General features: G+C 40.6%; 1 protein-coding gene across 1 annotated transcript; it reads left to right on the top strand.

Moving 5' to 3' along the window:
• The first annotated feature begins 5,520 nt into the window (after positions 1–5,520).
• On the top strand, positions 5,521–10,953 carry LOC147001731 (disks large homolog 5-like). Its single transcript, XM_085828562.1, has 5 exons — positions 5,521–5,582; positions 6,543–6,705; positions 8,024–8,155; positions 8,830–9,014; positions 10,657–10,953. Exons 1-5 carry the CDS (start codon positions 5,567–5,569, stop codon positions 10,713–10,715), a joined length of 555 nt encoding a protein of 184 aa, XP_085684688.1. The 5' UTR covers positions 5,521–5,566; the 3' UTR covers positions 10,716–10,953.
• Positions 10,954–17,998: the final 7,045 nt, after the last annotated feature.

Genomic DNA, 17,998 nt, shown 5'->3' with positions numbered 1-17,998 from the left:
TAAAATTTCTTTTATGGCTTTGGTTGCCTGTGCAGATGGAGCATAGATGTTCAGAATTGAGAGTTTATCTTGGTAGATTTTTCCTTTGATGAATATGAAGTGCCCTCCTTACGTTTTTTGAAAACTTTAGGCTGAAAGTCCATTTTATTTGATATTAGAATGCCTACTTCAGCTTATTTCTTGGGAACATTTGTTTGGGAAATTGTTTTTCAGCTTTTAATTCCGAGATAGTATCTGTCTTTGTCAGTGAGGTGCATATCCTGTATGCAGCAAAATCCTGGGTGCTGTTTATTTTTCCAGTCTTTTAGTCTATGTCATTTTATTTGGTAACTGAGTCCACTGATGATTGAAAACCACTCTAGAAATCAGTTTCCTGGTTCCTTAGAAAACTGGACATAGTCCTACCTGAGGACCCAGCAATACCACTCCTGGGCATATACCGAGAAGATGCTCCAACATGTAATAATGACACATACTCCACTGTGTTCATAGGAGCCTTATTATAATAGCTAGTAGCTGGAAAGAAACCAGATGTCCCTCGAAAGAGGAATGGATGGAGAAAATGAGATGTATTTACACAACAGAGTACTATTCAGCTATTAAAAACAGTGAATTAATGAAATTCTTAGGCAAATGAATAGAACTAGAAAATATCATCCTGAGTGAGGCAACTCAATCACAAAAGAACACACATGGTATGCACTCACTTATAAGTGGATCTAGCCCTGAAGCTTGGAATACCGAAGATACAATTAACAGACCACATGAAGCTCAAAAAGAAGGAAGACCAAAGTGTGGATATGTTGGTCCTTCTTAGAATGGGGAACAAAATACCCATGGGTGGAGACAGAGAGACAAAGTGTGGAGCAGAGACTGAATGAAAGGTCACTGAGAGACTGCCCCATCTGTCTAACCATTCCCTATACTGTCACTACACCCAGGTGCTATTGTGGATGCCAACAAGAGCTTGCTGACCAGAGCCTGGTATAGCTACCTCCTGAGAGACTCTGTCAGTGCATGTCAAATACTGAGGAGGATGCTCTCAGTCAACCATTGGACTGATCACAGGGACCACAATGGAGGAGATAGAGAAAGGACTCAAGGTACTGAAGGGGTTTGCAGCCCCATAGGAGGAACAATAAGATCCAACTAGTACCTCCAGTGATCATAGGGACTAAAGCACTAGCCCAAGAGTACACATGGAGGGAACCATTTCTCTAGCTGCCTATTTAGCAGAGGATGGCTTTGTTGATCATCAATGGAAGGAGAGGTCCTTAGTCCTGTGAAGGCTCAATGCCCTAGTGTAAGGGAATGCCAAGACCAGGGAGCTGTAATAGGCGGGATAGTGAGCAGGGGAAGGGGGGATGGGACTGGGGGTTTTCGGGGGAAAAGCAGGAAATGGAATAACATTTGAAATGTAAATAATGAAGATACTTAATTTAAAAATATTTTAAAAATAATAAATAAACTGAACTTCTAAATTATCCAGAGATTATGAGACTTGAGAAGGTTTTGGCTAATGTTCCTAACCTGGTTGTCCTGGTATAAATCAAGACAGGTTTCTTTGTGTGCTGGGGAGGGTAGTTGAAGGAAACAATTTTAATTTTCATCTGGAGGTGGCTTATTCCCTAAGGATGAGGAGGAATTCTGACCATGTCTGTCAGGAATGGCACGGTACCATACATTGTTGTCCCATTTCCAGACTGTAGAGCCCCACTGGTTTCTGAGCCTTATTGGCTGTTTGCTCTTGTCTACAAACCCTGCTCTCTCTTTTGGAGTAAATTGTCCGCTATTATATGAACTTAATTTCGTGTTTTGTCTTCCTACGTGTATTAACCTCTTCTGGATAGGTTCAGTACTGCAAGGGGATCTATCACACTTTATCTAGGAATGTTGTATATTGCCTAGTATCTTATTCTGGAGTCTGGGTATTTCATGTGGATTTGCATGGGGATCCAAAGGATCTCTTCTGGATACGTTTGGCATTGGAAGGTGATTGATAGCCACTTTTTAATATTTTGAGTACCAAAAGGCAATCTATCCCACTCTCTGGAAAAGCCACTTTGACTTCAGGTCAATTTGGGTGAGGTACTCAGCAGGAAGGCAAGAGCTGTCCTGTGTGACATCAGAAGTCCCTTCCCTAGATGTTGTATTGTAACCTGGAGAGCCCTGGCATTGTCTGTGATGTTACTAATGTTGTGGTGACTCCAACTGCTCTTGGAGCATTCATTAACTACCTTTAAGGTTCATCCTTAGACATGCTGACAAAACTGAGCAGGCTTCTTGGAGGAGAGAACAATGAACCTACAGAGACCAGAAAGAGGCAGCCACAAGATGGCCTTTGGTCTTAGTGTTAAAGAGCCAGAATTAATGGTCCTGGGGAAGTCACTGTGAATCCTGGGCATGAAAGAGGGAGCTTCCTAGAGAAGGTGGGCTTGAGCTTGGAATTCCAGTAATAGAATCAGGAGCTTGGGGCTTCTGGGAAGCAGTTTGTTTGACAGGGAGCAGGAATTGTCAAGGCTGCAGCTGCTGTACAAGAGCTCCTTAATTTCATTCTGACTGTCAGAAGAGGGCATCAGGCGGCAGACTCCTCCTCCTTGCTCCTAGGGCTATACCACAAGCTGACTTTGATCTTAAGATGCTCTCTGGATGTCTTTGGTACTGGATGGCAATCTGTCTTATCCCATCTTCTGGATAATTTGGGGACTGAGGATCTAGCACCCTCTTCTGAGTAGTTTTCATAATGCATAGAGGACTTTCATCCTTTGCTGTCTGCTTTGAGTATAGGAAATAAATCTAACCCATTCTTCTACTCACTGAATTTACTCCATGACACAGGCTTCAAGGATCACGTGAATTCAGGCTATGTCCTGGACTACCCTCATGCAGTGGATGTCACATTCTGCCTCCTATATACTGAGACCTTCTGTTGCTTATTAAACTCAGTATCCTGATGCCAGGACAACACAGGTTGGGGTTCCTTAGTAAGGGATAAAGGGCTTCAAGACCTCCCTCATGGGCCTGGAAGGAAAGACTACCCTTCTAAAAAGTTCCCAGGAAGTCTGTGCCACAGGTCCTGGCCCACCTCAACCCTGTTACCATTTTTTCAAAAATATATCTTCAGAACACAGATTCTCAGTTGTAGGTTCTTATTGCTACACAGCTACCGAGAGCAAAAAAATCAGTATTTGCAGGGAGGAGACTCAGTATCAGGATGGCTATATATAATCCTCATGTGATTTCAATGTGCCACCAAGGTGAACATAGAGACAAAGAGCAGTGCTGACTAAGGTGGGGCTCCCTGCACATGGAGACAGCATCACCTTGCAACAGGCCCCACTGTAGACTCCAGATTCCAAGGATGCATAGACCCATGGGGGATACAAGCACATACACACACACACACAGACACACACACACATAATTGGTCCTCTATGAGGAGTCCATGACTGTAGGCTTTTGCTACACTGCATCCTTGGTGTATTGCTTTAAGTTCCATGTATGTCTGATAGCAAAAATCAAGGAAAGGATATTCCAAGTTCTCAGACATTTACTACTTTCATCTTGTACACAGGCAATCACAGCTTGGTGGTGCTAAGCACTAGGGAATCCAGGACCTACTTGCATCACATCAGATACTAGCTGACAATGCCCTCCAAGCACAGCATGGCTGACTAGCTTATGCCATCCAGAGCCAGTAGGACTGCAGTATGTGCTGAGGTACATGACTAGCCACAATGGTTGGGAATGATATCCTATCTTGAGAATAGCTGCCCTGATTTTAGCCCAAGAAGTGGGAGTGAGTAGGTAGGGGAGCAGGGCAGGGGGAGGGCATAGGGAACTTTAGGGATAGCATTTTAAATGTAAATGAAGAAAATATCTAATAAAATAAAATAAAATAAAATAAAAAGAAGAGGATACTTCTCAAAGAGTAGCTGAAAAGCTCTTCCAGATACTGGACCAACAGTTTTACCAGTCCCTTTGAATTGTGTCAAATCATAGCAAAGAATTCATAGACAAAACTTGTCAATAAACAGTGAATGATTTATGGATAGATGGGAAACTTCATGGTGCATGCAGACTTCAGAGTTCTGGTCTCATGCAGTAAAGAAGATTTCATTAATGAAAACACTACAAAACACTTAGTAGAGTGCAGGAAAAGGTGGATGGGCCTCCTTCTTACTTTGGGCCTATTGCATGTAAATACAGGGAGGGATTCATCCCAATACTATTTGATTGGAATGCATGCTGCATTGCTTTCCATGCTCAGAGATAATCAGCTACCCAATCTATAACTATTGCTTTTTCATTACCCATTTTCTCCAGTTCTCCATAAAGGCTATTCATCTGATGACCTGAGAGACAGATTGGGCTTCTGACTACCCCACCATCCCCCCAGACACTTTGGAGCCTTGTCATAGTGATATTACATAGCTCAAGAAGGTAGACAAGACAACATAATCAATTTGGAAAGGCTTTACATGATTTTTCCACTATTTTACTGGAGAGTTTAAGTATCATTTTAGCATGCACTCAGCACACCCAGGTCAAGAAGGCAGAAGGAACAGATGTCAATGCCAAACAGATCCCCTCCTGAAATGATGGATCCATTAAAATTGAGATTTCACTGGGCCAGAGGCCTTTCCATCCCCTATCCATCACCTATCCATTATATTGAGTCTTAAGCATCTCATGAATACAGGATCATTATGCAATCTGGAACAGTCTCAGGCCTGGAACTGATAACTCAAAAATGTAGAAACTGGAGAAGGGATAGGTAATGGGACTATGGAGCAGCAATTCAATATCCCTGTAGGCCTTTGTTCACAGATACCTATTTTGTGTGGTTGTTTTGGAGACAGGAATAATGTGGGATTTTATCTTTTGAAGAATGGATGTAAACTTTACAAGTTGATGCCCTCCCTGAATCTGCCTTCCTCTATTGCCAAGTATAAGGGAGTTTTCTTTGCAACGAAATGGGGTTGTAAAACAGAGATTTAATGAAAACACATGGCTCAGTATAGTGAAACAATGTGTCCTTCCAAGGCATGTGCAGACTAAAAAATATAATCCAACTTGCATAAAAGTAAAGGTGCAGGAGGATGTTTTTGGCCTCTGGGAAACAGGGCCTCCTGAGGAATAGGATTGTATGTTACATGAATACACCCAGAACTAGATTTATATTAAAGAAGAATCGCCCACATCCAATGATGCTAGAGCTTTAGATCCTATCACAGATGAGCTACCCATGCCATGGCCCTAACAAAATCTCCCCATTCAAATCATTTGACTTGTAGTGAAGCAGAGAGAAATGTCTCATTTTGGAAGGAGAAGTTGCCAAGGGTTAACCCCTGGGTCAAAAGAGAGACTCCAGGAAAGGGCACTTCAGAAACTGGTCAAGATGGGGCAAGCTGGCAAGCAGGTAAGCCATGAACATTCCCAGTGACATCATCAGTAGTCACTTCCCTTGACAATCTCTTGTATCCAGGAGAACCTTAGAATCTTCAGTGATGTCACCAGTGTTGTGGTAACAAGAGTTGCCTGTGAGGTATTCCATTAGATCCTAATGGGTTCCCAAGCAGGTATGTTGTCCATGCTCCTCAGGGTATTTTGGAGGGAGAATATAATACAAACTGAGACCAGATCAAGGCAGAAGGACACTGTCAGTCTATCATGTTGGGAGAGGGCAAGAAAGAACTGGTCATGGAGAAGGCACAGTGAGACCTGGGCAAGGTTGGGGAAGATACATGGGGGATGTGGGCTTGAGCTGGTCCTTGCAGGAATATGGCGTTTGATCTGGATCCTTCAAATTCCTTAATGGTAAAGCCAGAGACAAGAATATCTGATGATTAGTTTTTTAGACAGTGTGGAATTGACAAGCCTGCAGTTAATTTGCTGAGAGATCTTTATTTTCCTATGAATGGCAAATTATTCAAAGACCCAGCTCTATGAGATTAACAAAGTGTTGCTCTCAGGAAAGAGTGTTGAAGCACTCCATGCTGATACAGTTTCCTCTAGGTTACATAAGCATGTGATGCCAAGAACAGAGAGCTATATAATATTCCCCTGCTCATGTATCAAGGTTTCAGACACTTTGGTATTGAACACATATGATGTGGACTGATTCACAGTCTGGGGTCAGTGTAGTAGTATATGAGCTCTCATCACACATTGTAATACGCCTATAAAGGTGTTGGCTCATGGAATGTTAGGGGCTGGTGTTTATTGTCAATTTTCTTGTGCTAAGAGGGATGGAATATGTTGTAAGATATGAACTGAAAATGCCCTCCAAATTCTTCTTTCTGGAGCAGCTTATTATGCATTTCAGGCCTGGGAGATTGCAGTAGGTTGTCAGGCATATGTTTAGTGATGGTGGATGGGAACAGGGACTTAGCTGAGGAGACCAGCTTGAAGATAGCTTTCCTGCTCTTTCAGGGATTCACAGTGTCTCTAGATTTTTTTCTTCCTCAGGCTTCTGTGTGTGACAATGCTTTCCCTGTCCTATTTTCTCTACAAGTTTACTAGTGTTTATCTACCTACAGGGTCTTTTAGGAAGGCATCACCCCAAACTCCCAACATCAAAGAGCACAAGAAAAGAATCAAGAGGTTGGAGAAGCTCAAAAGAGATCTCCAGAACATAAAAAATGAGAGAGACAAACTCCAGGGAATCCTGGCCAAGTACTCTAACAAGGATTTGAATGACAGGTAGTCACTGTGCCTACTTCTTTACTATCTTGGGACCTTCCTGTTAAGCACAGATTCCCTCGTAAAACAGGACACTACAACTCCAGACTGTCCACATATCCAAACTCATTTGGCTGATTGGAGTTTCAACACAGAACTTGAAGTTCAGATAAGAGTAAGATGGGGGTCACAGGAATTATGATGCCTCCAAAACTAAATCAGAGCCTTTAGCATGAATCACCACCTGGGGACGAAGATAGTAATGTGTGAGCTCTCATCCTGCCTTTTTTTTTTTTTTTTTTTTTTTTTTTTTTTTTTGGTTTTTCGAGACAGGGTTTCTCTGTATAGCCCTGGCTGTCCTGGAACTCACTTTTTAGACCAGGCTGGCCTCGAACTCAGAAATCCGCCTGCCTCTGCCTCCCGAGTGCTGGGATTAAAGGCGAGCGCCACCACGCCCGGCTTCATCCTGCCTTTTAAGAAGCTTGCACAGGTGTTAGTTTGGGGGACTTGCTAGGTATTGTGTGATTATGGCCTATCCTTTTAAAATTGATCTGGAGGTAATTTGGGTGCAATTGACCCTGTCAACAGCTGGAGTATCCAAGTCCCACATATTACCTCTCAGTATGACTGGATTGGCTGCAGTTCATCACTGCTTTTCTCAAATTTTATTCATTATATTCTCAGATAATGCCACATCATTATATTTATTTAGCATTCTGATTGAGTGTGTGTGTGTGTGTGTGTGTGTGTGTGTCTGTGTGTGTGTCTGTGTGTGTGTGTGCTTATCATCTGGAGAATCTATGTAATGTGACAGGTAATTATGTTTTGCCTGACTCAGTTTCTAGGAAATGACAGTGAGGAAGCAAGGAAGGATCATTCTGAACAGCACAGGACTTGACTTCTGTGCTTACATTCGAATCTCCTGGTATATGTTATAAAGGCTTCGCCCTGTAGATATGATTATGTCCTTTGGGAATTTTTGTAGTAATAGAGCCAAGGATTGCCAAATCCTTGTCAAAAAACAGGAGGAGTGTCATAGAGATTTAACGTGGTCCCAGGCCTGTTGCACAGGTTCCAGGAAAGTTCGTTGAGAGCTAATCTATTATTTCAAGCCCCTTCAGTTAACTGAAGCAGGTGAGCTCCCTGCCATTACTTCCCTGTCTCTACTGGCCCCAGGAAAAGGGTAATAAATTTAATAAGCACCAAGTGGAACTGGTAATAAGGAGCTAGGTTGTGGCATACATGGGTTGGCGTAGTACATGATTCTCCTTGAATTGAAATGATTCTTGTATCCTTAGTTCACGGGATTATTTATTCCTTGGGCCATGTCCTCCCACAGGATCAACTTTGAGACATTCATGCTTGAGATGCAACATGACCAGGTGATGACTGACCTGAAGAGAATGCCCCAGGACATCAGTGAGGCCTTGTACAAGTGCCAGGACTTGACTAAAGAAAATCAATATTACTGGTGAGTGACTAACATGGTCATGAAGCAAGAACTAGACACAGGATATGTCTGTCCATATGTGTCTTTGAAACAAAGTGAGGGCTCAGGTTCTATATTGTTTTCTCTAACAGGAAGCTTACCTTGTTTAAAGCAAGCCTGTAAGATTTTAACATCTTGTACTCATTTCGGCAAAGTGTGTAGAGTCTGTGAGCCCCTCAAGTCATTGTCCTTTACAACTAAGTATCCTCAAGATAGAAAATGTTTACACCATGGTGGAAATAGTTATCAACCTTGAGCCTCTTGGGCTCTGAAATTAGATTCATAGATGAGGTTTCCCTGAGGAACATAGAACGACTGTGTGCTGCTTGGGTGTCTTCTCTCCTAGAGAAATTTTGCCCTATACCTACAGGTGGTTTTTTTTATACTGCAGACATATAAGCACATATGGACCCCATGTTCTCTTCTGAGGGATACATGAATCCCTGTTGGTATCAGTGGTTTCAGAAGTACCTTGGGTTTTCTGGAAAGTGTCTGACCTATGGATTTGACCTCCCTCTATGTGATGCTCCACGGACAATCTGGATACTTGTCTGGGGCTGTCTGGGTATCAAGGCCCATGATAGGGGAATGGTCCTCGGAGGAGTGGGAGGAAAATAGATACTGCCTGGAGTCACCATATTTTGTTTGTGGATCAGGTTCAGGAACTGCCACCTCCTGATTGAATCTAAGCTCATCCAGCTCAATGTCAGGATGTTGCAGAAGGAGAACAGACAGCTGCTAAGGGAGCAGATTGCCTTGGAAGAATGCAACATAGAAACAAAAATACTAAGTAAAGAAGGCAGCCAGAAGATCAAAGACAAATATAGCAGGCAAGCAGCAGGTAGGCTGAATGAAGCATCAGGGACAGGTTGCCCTAATGTGTAAGCATAAACACAGTCAAGCCTATGCAACTGTCCTGAAACTTATGCAGGCTCTCTCCTATGTCCCATCCAGTTGTACAATTCTGTGATCATTACCAAGACTTTCTGTGGATTTGACCTTTTTTCAAGAAATTTAATTACTGCCATGCCCTCTCCTCCTCCTCCTTCTCCTCTTCCTCCTTGCAATTGGACACCTCTAGTTGGCCACTATAAGGCAGAGGAGATCCTGGACCCCTTATAGCATCTCGTTCTTGCTCTACAGTATGGAGAGGTGCCTCAGGATGCCACTTCCTGAATTATCTAGGAGCCAGGTCCTCTGTTCTGATCTATGGCAACTCACTCAGAGGGGCTTGTGCCCAGTTCCCTCCTAGGACAGTAGGGTAGCCTCCAATTTTAATGTTTTATAATTAAAGTCTTTAGTAAAAAAGAGTAAGTTCCACAATATACATATTTTAAAAATAAAACTTAGGCTTCTTTGACTTTCTTGTACTAAGTTAACCACCTAGAAATTCAAGGTATATCTGATTGGCTTCACCAAGAGGATTCATAGAATCCTACTCTGCATCCCTCTCTTGATGTAGTTTTCCTTAGTATATCATGGCCTTGGCTTTGCTTCAGTACAGATTCCCCCTCAGAGTTTTTCAGAGTGCTGCATTTCAGAACAATCATTGTATGTCTATTCACTACCCTCATTATGACTGACATTGGAGATGATTTTTATGTCACATGAACTGCAATATGTTGAAATGTTACTGTATAATAACTGTTGTTAACTCTTTTTATTGGTGCTACCAGGGTCTTCTGAGATGTGGCCAAGGTAGGTTAATGAGCAGAATATATTTCAAGTTTGAGCTGGCTGGAAGATGTTCTTTGACCCCTCTTTCCTAGGACCTTGAATCTTGTTTGCCAGCTTGTCTGTGCAAGGCTTATACCATACTTGTAGAATCAGCAAGTATATGCATGGAAAATGTTCCTGACAAGGAAATCAGTACAGGCCAGGGCACACAGGCTGGTTTAGTCTAAGAGCCTTTTACACATCTTAGGTCCCAATAATTCCTCAAGTGACAGGAAATGTTCTCAAACATAGCCATCTTTTCATAGAGGAGTTTGTGTCTCTCTATGTGTGTGTGTGTGTGTGTGTCTGTGTGTGTCTGTGTGTGTGTTTGTGTACATTTGTGTGTGTGTGTCCTCTTGTCCATGGGTGTTTAGCATGTGTGTTTTATATTTCAATAATCATAGGTGCTTGTTATAGTTGCTTCATTATACAAGTGTGTATTCATGTACTCTTTTTGTATGTGTGTGCATGTGTCTTTGAAGGGATGCAATTGTGTGTCTTTGTACATATATGTATGTAATTGTGTCTATATATATTCAGACGTTTGCTTGGTCTTTAAACATCTTAAATGGTAATAGAGGAAATCTTTAATGAGAATTGTACTCTGTCAGTTCATATTGTATTTTAAGAACCTCAAACATAGTAGCCCATCATCATGCCTATCCACCTGGGTCACTAGAACTAAAGAAGACAAAAAATGGTATAAAATCTGATATTCCAAAATTTGTAGATTGAAAAATACTTATCTGTTTTGATTTTATTTGTAGGAAAACAAATAATTGTGGTACCTGGAAGTAAGGAGAAGGCTCCTATGTCAAATCCATGATCCTGAGAGTCAAAAAAGCTGGCTAAGGCTTTGTGTTCCTTCTCTGCACTTGGTGAATAGTGATTGCCCACTGGAAGATCAACAACAGCATCAAAAACAACAACTTAAATAATGGACTTTGTGTGAATCTAAGGGGCATGTCTCTCTTAAAAAGAAAAAAAAATGGCATCTTCTAACGGAACTGAATATGTTTGCTATGTATTAGTCAGTTTGTTTCACTAGTATTAGAAAGGTATGAGGAAGAATTTATTAACATCTCATCACCAATAAAAATTAAGGTTTTTAAAATTATTATTAATGTTAATTATTTATTTATATCCAGATCTCAGCTTCACCCTCCTCCCTTCACAATCCCTCTTTCCAATGGCTCCCTGCTATCCACCCTTCCTACCCTTCTCCTCAGAATTGAGGAGGTCTCCTATGAATAACAACCAGCCTTGCATTATCAAGGTGCAGTATACCTAGGTGCATCTTTGTCTTTTCAGGCTAGATAAATCATGACAGTCAAGACAAGGGGATCCAAAGTTAGGCAATATTGTCAGAGACAATCTCTTCTCTAGTTTTACAATTCCCACGGGAAGACCAAGCTATGCAACTGTTACTTCTTTGGAGAAGGCCTAGGTCCATCCCACATATAATCTCTGGTTCAAAGTTCAGTCTCTATGAGTTATTCAGAGCTCAGATTTGTTGAAACTGTAGGTTATCATGTGGTGTCCTTGATCACTGTGGCTCCTTCAACCCTGCCTCTCCCTCTTCCACAGAATTCCCCAAGCCTCTGCATCTGTTTCCAGAAGCTGCTGAGTGAAGGCTTTCTCGCTAACAATAGTTATGCTAGATCCATGGCTGCACATATACACGAATATCATTAACTATGTCGGGGGTGGGGGGGCTCCATTTCTTGGCATGGGTCTCAAGTTGGGCAAACCATTATTTTGTGCTTTCATAAAATTCAACTTCATTTTTTACCATGCACATCTTAAAAGCAAGAAAAATTGTGGGTCTAAGTTTTGGTGGCTGAGTTGTTGTTTCAGTCCCTCCACTGGAAGTCTTGTCCGGTTACAGGAGATGGCCAGTTCAGAATCCAGACTTTCCATTTTGACTCTTAGAGCCACCCTAAAAGATTCCTGGGTTTTTCTACTGTCCTGGGATTCTAGCTCTTCCCAGAGAGCCTCCCACCCCCAATCCAGGTGCTGCTATGAAGAGAGGTATACAAGTATCCTTGTTGTATGGTAGAGCATCATTTACATATATGCCCAGGCAAAGTTCAACTGGGTCTTCAGGTAGAAATATTTCCAGTTTTCAGAGAAAGCATCAAGTTGATTTCCAACCTGGTAGGACAAATTTGTACTCCCTCTAGCAGCAGTGTTATCCTTGGCACACATTTTCATCAGTATGAGCTGTCCCTTGAGTTTTTTACTTTATCCATTCTGAGGCTTGTAAGATCTCAGAGTACTTTTGATTTGCATTTCCCTGATGATGATGACTAGGAAAAGTGAATATATCTTTAAGTGCTTCTAAGCCTAGTAAGATTCTTCTGTTGAGAATACTCTCTTTAGATCTGTACCCAACTTTAAAATTGGGATAAATTTTTATTTAGTTTGTAGATACATAGTTTCGTGAGTTATATAAGAGTTAGTGAAGATCTTTTCGCATTCTGTAGGTTGCACTTTTGCCCTTTTGATATTACCTGTGCCATTGTGAAGCTTTTCAGTTTTATGAAGTCCCATTTATTAAATTTTTGCTATAAGTGTTAGACCTGTTGGCATTCTGTACAGGAAGCTGTCTCCTGTGTGATTGTGTTCAAGGTTATTCCTCCCTTTCTCTTCTATCAGATTTAGTGTATCATGTTTTAGATGAGGTCTTTGATCCAGTTAGACTTGTGTTTTGTGCAGGGTGAATAATATGGGTGTATTTTCATTCTTTAACATGCAGTCATTCAATTAGACCTGAGCCATTTGTTGAAGATGCTTTTTTTTCCACCCCACTATACAGTTTTAGTTTCTTGGTGAAAAATTAAGTTCTCATCAAGGTAAGGGGATTTGCTTCTGGGTCTTCAATTCAATTCCATTGGTCAACCTTTCTATATCCGTGCCTGTAGCACTTTGTTTGGTTGCTATTGCTCTCTAGTAAAGCTTAAATCAAAGATGGTGATGCCTCCAGAAATACCTTTACTGTAGGTGATTGTTTTAGTTCTACAGGGTTTTGGTATTGTTTTGTTTTTTGCTTTTGGTGGTGTTGGTTGTGGTTGTATGGTTTTTTGTTTGTTTGTTGCTTTTGATTTTATTTCTTTTTTTTTTTTTTTGGCTTTCCATATTGAGTTGTGTAATGTCCTATCAAAGTCTGAAAAGAATTGTGTTGGAAATTTAATGGATGTTTTGCACTGAGCCTGTAGATTGCCTTTGGTAAGATGTTCACTCTTACTATGTAAATCCTACTAATCCATGAAAATGGGATATCATTTCATGTGGTGATATTTTCTTCAATTTCTGTCTTACAGGTGTGAAAATTCCTGACATAAAGGTCTTACATTTGCTTGGATAGAGTTACACCAAGATATTTAATATTATTTGTGGCTATTGTGAAGTGTGTTGTTTCCCTAATTTCTTTCTCAGTCCAATAGATGGTAGGCAACTTTATGATGTACCACTTGCTCAATGCTATATACATATGCTGAAGAAACCTAGTTGTTAATTGGAAACATCTAATACATATCCTTGAAAGACACAACAGACTTCGTTTGATAATGAGTGTCTTTAACTCTAGGTTCAGACATTGGTATTCTTGTGTTCCACGTCTATAGCTAGGACTATAGATACTATCTTCAAAACAGTAAAAGAAAATGAATATAATGAACTCGTGGGATGTCACAATAGTGAAGGTGATTGCAACCAAGCTGGAGACCAGAATTTGATCTCCAACAATTGAAAGACAAGAGTAAATTGATTCACAACTTGTCTTTTAGGCTTCACCCAAGTGTGGGGGCAACAAGCACAGAGATGGAGTCAATAATTCATAAGTGTATAAACAATGCACAACATGATAAAAATAGAGGGAACATGCCACAATTTATGGATTGTTATACCATAAAAACCATTACATTGACCACTATGTATGTGTCTTGTGAAGAGATTCTAGCCTACATCAGACTCTCCTGTCCTTATCCAAGTTTCTCCTTCCCTTCCACTCTGACATACCCAAATGGGACTCACCTAAATTCATTGTCTATTGCTAGCAAATAGGGTTTAACGTGAAGGCACAGGACACAGTACTAACCTGATGGTGAGCCTTTGCAGTCAATGCATCCTGAAAGGCTTAGGATTTACCCATCACAGAAAGAGTCTTCAAAAGTAGCTTTGAATTACACTCTTTCAAAGACATGATTTCTTCCCCATGCTAATATCAATCTTCTGAGTTTAAAGAAGCCCCACACCCTACAGAAGGGACACTTTAACTTCTTCAATAACTGAATTTGAAGTACCCAGCCAGAATCCTAAAGGTTCTGTGTAATTCCAAAGCTTGAAAACTACCTGAAATATGGCATGAATAGCTGGACAGACATTCATCTGGAGGCATCTTCTCTGTCAACTTTTCAGGATGAAGAGCAGGGCCTTGTCCTCTACCATACTCTGTCCATCACAGTATGTTGACACTTTTCCTAATGAAACTGTTCATGCTAAAATGTAATCTAATAGCTTACATAATTTGGCCCAAATCATCGCACTACACATTAAGGCCGGACACCATTTTCTGACCCAGACTGGTAAGAGTTAAAGAAAGAGACTCTAGTTAATTCTGTTTCCCATGTTATACAGGCTACTCACAAGCAGAGTGGCATAGTTTCCAGTATTCATTGAGCTGAATATTAGGAGTGCCTCCCAAAAAGGCTAGCATGTTCTGGTTTCAAAATCCACATTGAAATATGCAGCTGGCTATGAGTTTAAAAAAACTCTTTCATTTGGATGTCTTTGTATATAATGCAGAAATGCAGGGCTTTTTAGGCATTGTCTTTGCCAGGCCTCCATATTAAAAAGACACCAAGCAACCACGACACATGCTACTGTCTAGGAAGCTAAGCAAATCACAGAAAGAGTAAAAAGAGATCTGGGATTTGTTACAGGCTTGACAACACACTCAGTTCAATTTATCTTATAACTGTCATGCTGCCTAAAAAGTAACTCTGGTTTCTGAAAAACAAATAAAAATTACCTCTTGGATTTTCCTGGGTGCACAGAGCTGGCCCTGAAATTTGGTCTGCCTTATGTGGAAATGAGCCATGAAAACAGACAGGTATACTTAAACTCCTGTTTCCTGGTTGACTCTGCCACTTCCAAGATCTGCCACCTAAGGCAGATCTCCTAGTATTCAAGGAACCTGTTTGGCCAAATCATTGTTAATTTCCACCTTTTGGGGACCTGAAAAAGAGTAGTGGCTTCAAGATTGTTGGAAACCTTAGACCTTTCTCAGGCTCCTTGCATGGATTATCAGCCCAAATAGCGTGAATGTAATAAAACAAATTGAGCATTTTCTTCCTACATAATCCACATTGAAATTTGGTGTGAACTCTCAGCAGAGGTCATGACCAACAGGAGCACCTGGCCTCCCTTCTTCCCAATGGCCCTTACTGGGTCCCCTTCCATTTTTTCTGTTCTCTTGTCTAATCTGAACAAACAGCCTTGGGAACTCAGATTTTTGGTATTTTGTCATTTCGTTCACACTCTGTATATTGCCTATGTCTCCCTTTAGGACTCTGTGAATCAGGCTGAGTTCTTCTTAAAGCTTTTTCCAGCTCTGTATCAGCAGATACCCATGGGAGCTTCTGGCTCCCAGGCAGGTGGTTTTCCAAAGCTTAGATAAGAGATATGACTATGAACAACACCCTGACTCCTGCAGATGGATCTCTGATGAACATACTCCATGACTAGGTGTACAAGGAGGGTTTTGGGACTCCTCCAAATCTGCTTGCACTGCAGCTTCCCCCTACAGTTTAATGGGGATGCCTTACATGTTCAGAGGATCAGTCCAGTATCAACAAGGTGGCAACATTGTAGCATCTAGAAAGGCATGGTCCAGGAAAATCTGAGAGTCCTACATCTTCTTCTCAAGGCTACTAATAGAACACTGATTTCAAAGCAGCTAGGGTGAAGGTCTTGAGCACACACATCATGTCACATCTACTCCAACAGTGGCACACCTTTTTCTAGTGCCACTCACTGAGTTGACCATATACAAACTATAACAAATACTGATGCAAAAATACTCAAAAAAATTCTAAGCAACTGAATCTAATAACACATGCAAATGATCATTCACCATGATGAATACACACTATGCAGGGGATGTAGGGATGATTCAATATGTTGACATTCATCAAGATAATGCATTATGTAATCAAATTTAAGAAATTATCACTTGATCATCTCATTAGATGCTGTATCATCCCAGGAATGCAGGAATGATACAGTATATGAAGATACATGAACATAATCCACTATATAAAATAACTTTAAAAATATACTGTATCATCTCATCAGATGCTAAAAAAGCCTTTGAGAAAATACAGTACAGCTTCAAGTTAAAAGTACTGGAGGGGTCAGAAAGTCACGGTCTGTATTTGAATATAATAAAAGCAACATAGAGCAATCCAGTGGCCAATATAAAAAATTATGGAGAGAAATTTGAAGCAATCCCATTAAAATTATAGACAGGACAAGGCTGGTCACTCTCCCCCTATGTATTCAACATAGTACTTGAGTTTCTAGTCAGAACAATCAGGGAAAAAATGAGGATCAAAGAGATAGAAATCGGAAAGGAGAAATTCAAGAGACTACTATTTGAGGAGTATACAATACTACATATATGTGACCCTAAAAAATCCAGGAGAAAATTCATAAGCTGATAAACAACTTATGAAAATAGGTGGATATAAAATTAGCTAGAACCATACAGCAACTTCCATCTACTCAAAAGTTTTGGGGGTTGAAAAAAATTAAAAAAAAAAAAACTACACACTTCACAATAGTCACAAACAATATAAAATATCTTGGTGTGACTCTAACCAAACAAGGGAAAGAACTGATTAATAAAAACATTAAGTCTCAGCCGGGCGGTGGTGGCACATGCCTTTAATCCCAGCACTCGTGAGGCAGAGGCAGGCAGATTTCTGAGTTGGATTTCTGAGTTCAAGGCCAGCCTGGTCTACAGAGTGAGTTCCAGGACAGCCAGGGCTACACAGAGAAACCCTGTCTTGAAAAACCAAAAAAAACAAACAAACAAAAAAAACAAAACAAAACATTAAGTCTCTGAACAAAGAAATCAAAGAAGATCATAGAAGATGAAAAGATCTCCCATGGTCAATGATGACCAGGATTAATTGGGTTAAAAAAGTCCATCTTGCAAAAAGCAATCTACAGATTCAATGCAATCCCCATCACAATTCCAACTCATTTCTTCACATAGATAGAAAAAGCAATTATGAAATTTAATATCATTTATAAATTCCAGTATAGTGAAAATCATCAAACAATAAAAGAATGGGTGAGAAAACACCATCCCTGTTCTCAAACTATACTACAGAGCAATAGTGATAAAAACAGGCATGGTATTGGTACAGAGAGAGGCATATAGACCAAAGGAATACAATTAAAGACCTAGAAATGAACCTACACTCATACGGTCACTTTATGTTTTTCAAAGGAGCCAAAACCATCCAGTGGAAAAAAAAAAACAGCATTTTCTTTTTTTTTTAATTTTTTTTATTATGTATTTCCTCAATTACATTTCCAATGCTATCCCAAAAGTCCCCCATACCCTCCCCCCCATTTCCCTACCCACCCATTCACACTTTTTGGCCCTAGCGTTCCCCTGTACTGGGGCATATAAGCTTTGCATGTCCAATGGGCCTCTCTTTCCAGTGATGGCCTACTAGGCCATCTTTTGATACATATGCAGCTAGAGTCAAGAGCTCCGGGGTACTGGTTAGTTCATTATGTTGTTGCACCTACAGGGTTGCAGATCTCTACAAATGGTGCGGGTTCCACTGCTAGTCTGCATATAGAAGAATGCAAATTGATCTATTCTTATCTCCTTGTACAAAGCTCAAGTCCAAGTCACACAAGGACCTACACATAAAACAAGATACACTTAATCTAATACAAGAGATAGCAGTAAAGAACCTCGAACCCATTGCACAAGGGAAATGTTCCTGTATAGAACACCAATGGCTCGTGCTTTAAGATAAAAAATTTGGCAAATGGGACTCCCATAAAATTGAAAAGCTTTGTAAG

Source organism: Mus caroli, unplaced genomic scaffold (genome assembly GCF_978045245.1).
Source record: "Mus caroli unplaced genomic scaffold, Mus_caroli_1 scaffold_12, whole genome shotgun sequence".
Lineage (NCBI taxonomy): Eukaryota > Metazoa > Chordata > Mammalia > Rodentia > Muridae > Mus > Mus caroli.
Note: the sequence above shows the minus strand (reverse complement) of the source record. Positions and strands in the feature narration are given on the sequence as shown.